Source organism: Apis dorsata, unplaced genomic scaffold, assembly GCF_000469605.1.
Source record: "Apis dorsata unplaced genomic scaffold, Apis dorsata 1.3 scaffold_813, whole genome shotgun sequence".
In the NCBI taxonomy this organism is placed as follows: domain Eukaryota; kingdom Metazoa; phylum Arthropoda; class Insecta; order Hymenoptera; family Apidae; genus Apis; species Apis dorsata.
Window position 1 is genome coordinate 262605 of NW_006263951.1, and position 11451 is coordinate 274055.

At 30.4% G+C, this 11451-nt stretch overlaps 1 protein-coding gene across 2 annotated transcripts in view; it reads left to right on the forward strand.

Annotated features, from left to right (window-relative positions):
* The window catches only part of LOC102674409 (neuromodulin), a 54380-nt gene extending 43869 nt beyond the window's left edge, over nucleotides 1-10511 (forward strand). For both annotated transcript variants that reach the window (XM_006623080.2, XM_031513961.1), the window contains exons 2-3: nucleotides 3371-3670; nucleotides 10339-10511. In XM_006623080.2, the coding sequence (XP_006623143.1) occupies nucleotides 3371-3670; nucleotides 10339-10496 (458 nt within the window). In that variant the 3' untranslated portion in view covers nucleotides 10497-10511. The remainder of the gene's footprint in view (nucleotides 1-3370; nucleotides 3671-10338) is intronic.
* The last annotated feature ends 940 nt before the right edge of the window (nucleotides 10512-11451 follow it).

The window sequence follows — 11451 nt, forward strand, 5'->3', positions numbered from 1 at the left end:
TTCGTTCAGAATGATACGTGGAAAAGCGTAATATTGAATCTTGGCTCGAAAAATATTTTACAGTGAATATTTTCTGAAAACGTGCAATCGTCACTCTAGGGATTTATCCTCTCAGCTTTTTCTTAATGTACAATTTCGTGGAAGGGATCATTTAGTGAATGAAATTACTATCATCGTTTGAGAATATAGGTGAAGAGTAAAAATATTCTGAGAGAAATTAACGTTTTAAGTAAAGGTTGCTTTTGTTTGCTTTTATATTCTGGGTTCGCTAATGTGTTAGCTTTGAAGCACATGTGTAAATGTACATGTTAAAACAACTTGCACAAGGTGAGTTGGAATAATATAAAATTAGGTTTCATTTTCTATCGGTTGGGTTATCTCCATTGGGTTAACTCCATTACTATTCTTCAACCTTAATGTTTATTGAAGATATTAATTTAAATGATGTAATAGCAAAGTTAATTAATTGCCATGTATACATGTTACGAGTATATTTTATATAATTGAACTTTTTAAATTTGTGTTGTTCAGTTTAAATAATTAATTTGTAAATTTTAAATTTCTTCACATATTTCGTCATATTCATTGCTAAACTGGAAAGCACGCAGAAATGAAATGGAATACGAAATCGATCGTTAAAGTTGGTTACAAATGCGCACGATAGAAATTGAAACACGAAGTCAATTAGCTCCCCGATAAAACCTTATTTCTCACAGTTATCCCCCGTTTCGTTTGACTAATTTTCTCCATTACAACATGGCGCTATGAATCTCCACTTTCCATTCGTAACGATCATCAGTTCGCTTCTCTTAATCGTCGAAGGCAGAGTTTCGAAATTGTATATCTTATGTACCTTGATTATCGCGTGTTGACCTTGCAAAAACTGTGAATTACACTTCGAGGGTGAAGGTGAGACTTGAAAAAGGTAATTAACAACCTTCGTTATTCTCTTGATCCAGAAGTTGTTTCACAACTACCATATCGTGACCAAAGATCTTTATTTCAATTGAATTTAATTTAATAAAAACATTAAATGTATATTAAATTTATTAAATTTCACGTCTTTTTATTATTTATAATTGTAATTTCCTATAGTAATACAATATATTCATAAATACATAAATAAAATTAACCCACTCCAATTTGAACAATTTGTTAAACCAAACACGTTAATGATAAATACAATATTATTATTCGATATAAATTTATTTGTTTCATCCCCAGAAATAATTCACTCTCGTGAATTTATCGTGAAATCATCGATTAAGAGATTTCCATCCTTGTTAAGCAAAATGAAAAATTGTATATCGTTCAACTTTTCGAGGAAATTTTTACCGTTCATAACCACCATCATTTTTCCATCCCCAAACGTTTCGACGTTTTTATATTTGCATTTAGTGGGTCGTAAATCTCCCTCGTGTTTTTAGTGATAAAAAAGGGAAGGATAAAGAAAATCTTGGTCGATATTGCAAATTTTTTGCACCACTTGTGCACACTTGTCACAAGAGAATTCGAATAATTTTGTTTTCAATTAAATTTTCAATGTAGAATATAACGAGTTACTTTTGGAATATTATTTTTCAGTGAAATTAACTTCTTAAAAATTTCAATGCTTTTTTTTTTTCTTCTTTCTTAATCCGAGATAAAACTTTTTGAACGTATAATTGATCCGCGGACTTGTTCTTTCATTTCATAAGTAAGAATTCTCAGGTGAAATTATATACTCAATACATGAATAAATAAAAAACTTTGCGAGTTGGCTGTGGTAATAATTTGATTAAATATTTCAAACTACTCCGTCCCTTTAAAATATCTCTCCAAGAGTTTCCAGTTTCTGTGCTCGAAAAAAATTGTCTCGAAATCAGGTCAGAAGCATCGCGATTTGCTTTCATAAATTTTTTCTCCCTTTTTTTAAATTTTTAATTCGTACGTGGTACACTTTTGTTCCTTCTTTTCATCAGGTTTATCAGACACTATTTTCTTCTTCTTCTTCTTTTTTTGGGGGGAGAGAGGTCGAAAGAGATTCCTTGAGGCATGAATCGGCGAAAAAAAGGCGATGCACCTTGAAAATAGGTCCTGCACGAAACGACGACTAAACCAGTAATTATACTCGCGTATACTGGAAACGTGCACATGCAAAGTGTCACTAACGGTGTACAGGCAATGATTCATTGTCTTCTTTGTTATCACTGTGATACCAGGAGTATATTCTCTTTATTTCTCCTTTTCTTTCTTTCTTTCTTTTTCTCCTCTCTTTTTTCTTTCTTTCTTTCTTGTCACGTTTATGATATCTTCTTAAGATACGTGCTCTTCTCTATTTAAGCAAAGATTCAGAAGTTGTTGCGAGCACGAGTCATAAAGATACGCCTACACACGCAAAGGAATTAGCTGCGTCGTGTTAGGAAAGAAGGAATTGTGTTAGAGTTTCCACACTTTCTTTTTCCATTTTTGGTTTGATTAGAGTATACGAGGATGACCTAGATTTTAATAAAAAAAAAAAATAATAATTTACTTCCCTTTTGCGTCCCTTTCGGTCTCAAATGAAATTTTGCTTTTGTCATATCCCGGTTATTATTTCATTTTTTCATTAAAGAAAAAAACTTTTTAAGAAAAAATTTTCTAAAATTTAAAACAATGACTATCCTCGAGATTATTATTGCTTTTAATATTACATTTCTTTCTATTTTCATAATTATTTATAATTTCTTTTTTTTTTTATTTTAATGATCTTTCTAAATGATTAGAATAAATTTGTATAAATCTTGATAAGATTGATTGTAAATTTTTTCTTCTATCAATTATTATTTCTTAATGCTTAAATATTCAAAGAATTCAAAGTACATACATATATATCTCGTACATATATATGTACACATCTTTCAATAATTAAAACTCTCGTAAATTTCTTGCACGATGTTGTATAGAGAAATTTAGAATTCTACCGGTATCTAGGTAGCACCAATTCTCAAAGGAATGAAAGGTAAAGTTTAATCAAGACAACCATGCGAAACTCAGCCTCAAACAGAATAATATACGCGTACGTGCATTTCGATGTCTATGATTAAATCTCTTGGCGAACGATAGTACACACTTGAACAAACATGCACACCGAGTAATACGAATAATATTTGTACAAAGAAATTTTATGTTTCGAATTAATAATCGATATCTTGATCAGGAGATCCGTAAATTCGATTAGAAAGATAATGTACAATTATACAATAAATATATTTTATTTTCAGAAAATTTAATAATAACATCTCGTTCCTTTACTACGTTAAACATATTCAAAATTATTATATATTCAAAACGATGAACTTTGGCAACTTTCGTCCATTAATTTTAACACTAACAATCGATAAATTTTCAGATATCACGAAAGGAGAGAGCAGTCCGGCGAAAGTAGATTCGCAAGAATCGTCGCAGAAAAGACAATCGGCGGATTCGAAGGAGAGAAAGGAAGAAGAGTCGAAGGGAGGAGAGAAGAAAGAAGAGGACACGGAGAAGGAGAGGGAGAAAGCCGCGACCAGGATACAAGCGGCATTCCGCGGCCACCACGCCAGAAAGAGTATGAAAGATATTGAATCCTCGACGAAGCAGACGGGGACCAAATCAAACTCAGAGCCAACCAAAGAACAACTTCAGCAGGAGTTCCGCGCCGACGATAAGGGTGAGTGTCACGTACCAACCCTCGAAATCGTTCCCAAAGGGGAACCCTTTAATTTTACAGAATTTCTCCTTTTCCTGCCAATCTCGTCTCGAGATCGTCCCTCTTCGAGAGACGTCCTTCGCTCCTTCGTCGTGGGCCAAAGAATTTACGACTCCTCTCCACTCCTCCTGTCCATGTGTATAACTCTATGGTGCCTATGTGCCTCTTACGTAACCATGTGCCAGGAAACGTTGCACTATTTTGGCGCGATCCTTTGCCGCATTAAATTGTACGGTGGCGACAGGGGCGATTGTTGAATTTTAAAGCATCCTCGCTAGTTTACGCTCTGTTGAATCTTATATCAGATGTATCAGTTTGTGAGAATCGCGTCGAAAATTCAAATTCTTAAATATTGACCAATGTTTTCTCTCTGTTTGCTATTGTTGACGTATGTTCTTTTCTTTTCTTTTCTCTCTCAAATAAGTTTTTTATATTCATCGTATGAGGGTGAATTAATTAGTTTTATAATTTTTTTGTTATTGCTAGTGATATGATTTCGAAAAAAATAATGTGATTTAATTTTTTGTCTTCTTCTTCTATATTAAATTTAATGAAGTCGAGGTTAAAATATTTTTACACGATATAAAATATTGCGGTAATATTAAAATTTATCTCGAACTTATTAATGCTTTGCATATTATATGATGGAGAGTATTTTTATAAGAGATTTTCACAATGCAGCCTCGTTATTTACCTCGTAATAATTAATTCGTTATATCCCAAACAATATCCAATACAGGATAGATTAAAGCGGATAAATTCAAAATGACGATATATTCGCATTATCAGGTATACTATAAATTTCACTCAGTATTAATATTTCTAATATTGCAAGTTTAATTGACTATGAAAAATTTCTTTCAGAAATTTTTTTTTTTATATGTTTCACAACACGTGCTCTCGTTTTTTAATAAAATCCGAAATTGATACAACGTGTTAAATTATAACGTTTCGAAATATATTTAAAATTGGAAATTGATTTTAATGTAATTATAAAAATTTCGTTTAAATTCCAACGATGTTACATTATTAATATCCAACATTTCACGTAATTCTGAACATGAATAGGCATGCCAATTTAATTCATTTTATTCCTAAAATTTAACTTTTAATCATCGTTCACAATATTTATTATAATAAACAGATATAGTATATTAAATATCTGTATACATATGTATATTCATAAACACGTTTACATTTCTGTTCTCATGCAATCAATTCATCAGTTGACATTTTTATTAGCTATGCAAACCATAATGATAACATAATTCCAATCCCAAGCCAGTGATAGAATTTTGTGTGGACCATATATCCTGTTTTGAATAATAAAATAAAATTACAAATAACATTTCCTCCATCTTCCATTATTAATCCATTATTAGAAATTATTATTCTTGCGAAATAAAATTCTCCTGCATCATTTCAATGATGAACACTATAATTAGATAATTATTACCTACAATTAATCCATTTCTTTGACAAATGAATGAATGTCTTATCCTATCCTTGCCTGACAATTGACCTACATAACTTGTCTAACCACTATTGTCTCATTCTCTTAATCTCGATCACGATCATCTCATTCAATTTATTTCTATACACGACTATCCATTCACAAAAATATTTCCAAAACAATCAATAATCCTCCAATCAATATCGATAATATATCCCAATAATAATTTTCGTTTTAACAATTAAGAATTAAAATACAATACTTTCGTGGCAAAATCGCATTTTAAGACAAGAATCTAGAATCATCGTTCATTTGTTCCCTTTTTCCCAAACGATACCATCGAGTCCTCGATGCCCTGATACCCTGGCACACAAGAAGATCAGATCCTCCGGTTCGCAGAGTGGATGAAGAAGACAATGTTCCCTAAACCGCAAACGAGACTCGTCATAAACTCGGTCCTCGCGTGACAGTTTTCTCGCCGAGCAATTCCCCGGGGGCCACGTGGATTCCTTTCGTGGCGGTTGTTACCTTCCTAGAATTTTGACTCGGGATCGTGGAAATTCCGCAGAAATTGCTTACGATTTCCAAGAACCGCCTCTTCGTGACCCGGATTTTTAGGCGTGGCTCGCCGAGATATTCCCGGGCAATTTTTATATCCGACATGGATGATGGCAGGAAGTGAATGTACGCTTCTGTAATGCAGAAATTGTTCAAAGTATGTTTTGCGGTAATTTATCAATTAATTTATCAATTAACCCTTTTGCGCTTGGAAATATAGTTTGATTGTTTAAAGCATAGTATTTTAATCAGTTAAGAGGCGAACTGTGTTATATTTTCTTTGTGTGAGAAATGAAAATTAAAGATTGAAAATAGGAAGGATATTATTCAAATTGTGGCATATTGCCGAGATTAATGTAGTTCGTAATATAGAAGATATAAAGCATATACGATACTTTGAAACTTTATGTCAAGAAATGTAAAGTAGAATAGAAATAAAACTTCAAAGTAAGTAAAGTAAAATAGATATAGTAGTAGTAGAAAAGCATACGTATTCTACAAATATAACTGGAATATGTATTATCATGAATATGAGAACATTTTAAAATGGAGAATAGCTTGGAAGTTTGGAATTTAATCCAAGGTGGTTTAATTATTCTTCTTATACAAAAATTTGAACAAAGGAAAATTAAAAAGATTAAAAAAAAATTTCGGATTAAATTAAATAATCCAAATAGAAATCCGTATAAGGAAAATATAAGAATAAAATATAGTATTTCATCTAAAGTAAGATCATGAATGTAATTTTTTGTTTTCTTATCGATTTTGCCTCGATAGATTTTAAGTTCCTTTCGAGGAAGATTTATCATTGTGATACACACAAATAGTTCACTGCCAATAGATATCCTTGATGGAAACGTTTAATGTCAAGGATGTACCGCGATTCCAGATACAGATAAAGCGAATAATTTCGGAAAAGTTTGACGCTGACGGGTTGCAAAATCGATTGTCCCTCGTTACTTTATCTCGGGACGATTAATTATCTGGCTGTGGCTCGGCCAGTTGTCTCAGATCCCACAGAAAATTTATACTGTCACACCCAACTTGATTAATTTAATCTTAGATAACTTCCTTCTACGATTTCAATACCCTTTTACCCCGAAGTGACGAAATATATATTTATTCATTAATTTTATTCAGGAACTTGATATATAACTTTAGAACGAATCGTTAAATTGTGTAAATAATTTACACAAATAAAATCTATCAATTGATTTGTTCCTACTAGCTTAGTGTGAAATATTCTGTCATCAAAGCAAAAATATTTTAATAAATATCTCCAATACTTTTCTTATTTCGTTTGTCTAAATGTTATTCTAAATTTTTTAAATAATTAATTAATTAATAGGGAAAAATGGCAATTTATATTTTGAGAAATTGAATAGTTGTGTAGCCAATATCTCCGTTTTGTACGGCTTAATTGTTTGAACGAATATTGTTATTAAAAGAGTGATTTATCGTTGGACGATTTATATTATATTATCGATGCACCGTATCAAAATTTACATTTTTTTCTTTTAAAAATTGATTTTAAACCTTATATATCGTCGATTCGCCGTGAATTAATTTGGTAAAACCGGTGAAACCGGACTTTTCATCGACGATGTAATACCATTCATCTATGTCGCTTCCTGAAAATTTACATATTTACCACTCTTTCCGTAGGGAAATTACACGGGAAATTTATTTTCGCATTAAAAACGATCGTTTCGATTTCGATTGTGTTTAATTAAAAACGATTATTTTTAATTCCGCAAATTGAAATTCGAAAACGAAAAGGAGAAAATCATATAAATATATGTATAACGATAAAATAAAACAAATCTATATGCGAGACAATTTTTTTCACAGACATTCAATACTCGTACAGTGACATTACGTATATGCTTGGCAGCCATTTGTTCGATTCATTCTATCCGTAGCAGGTGGCTATACCACTTAAAGATTCTATTTTCAAGGAGGAGGAATTGTTTCCAAGTAATCGTCTATCCATAAAAGAATTTGAATGTGTGTACACATGCAATATAAATTAAAAATATAACGATGAAAATATAAATTATCTCGTATCGTCCAACGAAAGAATTAATTTGCATTATTTTTATGCATTCCTAGGAATTTAATATTTTTGTATTCAAATTTATCTTCGAAAATACATTTTTAATATTTATAAATCGAGATGATACGACAAATAAATAACATAATATAAAATATTTTCAAATAATTAATACAAAATATATTCAATTGGTATAATTTCTTTTCTATATTCATAACACAATTCACGATCGAGTTCGATTAATTAAAAGGAAATCGAATTGGACCAGTCTATTGAACAAAACATTATTCACAATTAACATTTACTTGTAACACGTGATATAGAATGAGGCCGATTCGATAACACAGTTTATCGAGAAATTCCTTGCCATGAATCCTGCTTGGTCTACAATTTGCCAATCGAATAATGATCGTACATTATCAGCCGAAAATTAGCCAATTACGTGTTGCGTTCTATTTCATCGTGATCCAAGTGTTCCATACGTAATTACTATTTGGCGTCCTAATCTCGAGGATCAATGTGTCCATAATAAATCAACGAGTTAAACCACTTAGATTCTAGTTTAACCATTTGCATTTGGAAGAGACGCGAACATACCCCTTAATTTCCATAAAAATTTACCAATTAATAACAGAATTTATAGTGAAATGATATATGATTAAAAAATTTCATGTTAATGCAAAAAAATTAATGTCTTGCAATATCATGTTAAAAACTTATCAAAACAAAGATTAATAATAGACTTGTATCAAAGTTTAATTTTTAACTTTGGCTTTAATAGATTAAGCTATAAATGGATTATAGTACAATGGATTATAAGAGAAAGAAGATGGCCGATGGGTTTAGAGGTGATTGATTTATTTGACACACGACAATACAACGGTTTATATTGTGTTTTAAGTTTCAATTCCAAATCTAAAATCTTTCGTGATAGAAGATGATCAGAATTTTATGGATTCGTGAGAAAATTGAACGTGGAGGGTGATAAGACAAGAGGATGAGATTTGATATTTGGGAATGATCGAATGGATGAAATTTTCTACTCGATTATAATTCGATTAATCGTTTGTTTGCAATGTTAATTTTAATCATTAATCGTCTTTCTTTCGAACACATTCTATTAATGAAAAATCTAAGAAGAGAAATTATAACGTTTAATTCTACGAGAAGAAAAAGTTGGCTGACAGGCTATGCTAGTTGACAGAGAGCAAATTCGCAAGAAATTAATAAAGAGGTTGACATCGAGCAAACTCAGAGAAGTTGACTGACGAAGGATAGCTAACACGAAGTTAACTCTCAGACATTGACTGACGGAGATTAGTCGATAAAGATTGACTAACTATACAATATAAATAAAGATTTTTTCTTATATTTTATGTGAAAAATATATATTTTACACGTGTAATAATTTTTGCGAATTTTTACGTGTATTTTAAAATTTATTAACTTGCAAAGGAACAAAATATTTCAAAAAGTAAATCTTCGTTGTGATATATTTATTTTTAATTTTTTCACTTAATTGGAATACGATGAGAAGAAAAAAAATAGTTTATACGTTAAAAAATCGTATTATGTGTATATTTCATTTGAAAATTGTAAGAGTTAAATTTAATTTTAATAAAATATCTATTTTTGATATTATATAATGATGAGTTACATTGATTTAAAATTATTTAAATAAATATATTTAGTAATATATTATCACCACTGTGAGATATATTATATTAATTTCATATAATTAATAGATTTGCTCCGGATCAAATTCGGGACAACTGTGTTTTGCGAATGGATCAACCGCAAGTCAGGTAAATTCGCACAATACACCGAATTTGGAATTGATTCAGAACTGGGTCAGCCATTGTTTTTTCAAAGTGGTTGACACGGTTTAACGAAATGAACAGTGGTTAACTTGATTTCGATCGTTGAAGCTCATGTTGAAATTGTTGCCATTGTGTACGCGTAAAAACTATTTTTCACTTTCTTGTCGTGAAATCGTTCGAAATATATCTAAATATTCGTAAACGAATAAATAGAAAAATAATAGAGATAAGTAAGAAAAACGAATGAAAATACGAAACGATAAATTTATCGAATGGAACAAATTTATAGAAGATCTCTTATTGACTCGTAAAATGCGATTGAAATATAAATTTATTCGTTTATTGGAAGATTAAAAATATTGTGAATTATACGTTGCAAAAATAAAAGATAACATTAATTGTTTAAACATTTATGAAACATTTATAATATTAAATCATCAATTTATTATCTTTAAAAGAATGTCACATCGCAAAGAAAATTATTTAATAAAAAGAGAAATTAATCAATGGCATAAATCCTTATTTAAATCTCGCGTTTTATTTCATTCTTTCATTCATCGTATTCATTCGATTCGAATATACATCGAGATAAATTCTTAAATTTCATGAATGCTAAAAATAGCATTTTTTCGCCACAGGATTTCTCTTTTGAAAGATACCTTTCGATTGACACAATATTCGTATCTGAAATTCGTTTATCGACATCGAATTTAACAATAATTTTCTTTCTTTCTTTCTCTTATAGAGCTTTGCGAAGCAGCGACGAAAATCCAGGCATCTTTCCGCGGCCATATGTCGAGAAAGGAGCAAGCAGCTGCAGCCATCGCAAAATCGGCGGAGAATGCCGTCGAGGATGTTGTCTCTAAGATGGAGGAGAAGGTGAGTTTGTTATTTTATCATTAAAATATGGAATTTATCAATGAATATAAAAAATGTAAAATATAATGTATGCTATATATAGATTATGATATAATTTTACTTGTCAATGAGTGTAAAAAAAATGTGGTACAACAAAGATCGAATAATCTAAATCTAATTAATCTAATCAATCAATATCTGTATTCATACATACATTTTACATATTCAATAATATTTTAACACAGAATTATCATTTTGATTGATAAATATATCTAAATGATATAATCAACATCAATAATAATTTTGCCAATAACATTTTCATCTTTTCAATAATCATAAAACAAAAAAAAAATGTGTGAATTATTTCTATCAACTGATTTGATAATTCTGGTGTTAATTTATTCTTACATTAATATGTATATAAAATTAATTAATTCGTGTCGAGTAATAATATTATTTTAATATAAAACAATGTTTTGGAAAGATAAATTTCTCGAGCTTAGAAAATTTTAAATTTCACGGCGAAAAGTTGTTGGATGTGATAGTAACGTGTTTGAAAACTCTGACATTAAAGTTCTCTCTAGATTTTCTACTAAGAGTTTCCATTCCATTGAGAATTTCTGGTCTCATAACTAGGTTGCAACCCATATACATCGTGTATACGTATTATAATAGGCGTTGAAGTGCGCCCGGTTTAAAATTCAATGGTTCGTCCTTTTCAGATTAATTGGAAATCGATATTCTATTATCGAAAGTATTATCGCGCTTTGCCATGACCAATTCTCAATCAGATACGCTTTTAAACATCTTTATCAGCATAGTTTTACATTTTTTTTTTTTTCTTTCTCATCCTCCTCTCCTTCTTAGTTTCATCATTTTTTTTTTAATTTCGTATAATAGATCGTTGATCTTTGTTAAATTCGTCATTCGAGAAGTTTATCGTCGAATATTCGTTCCTTTGAAGTTTGTAGTTCACTTGAGCTCCATTAACGATATAATG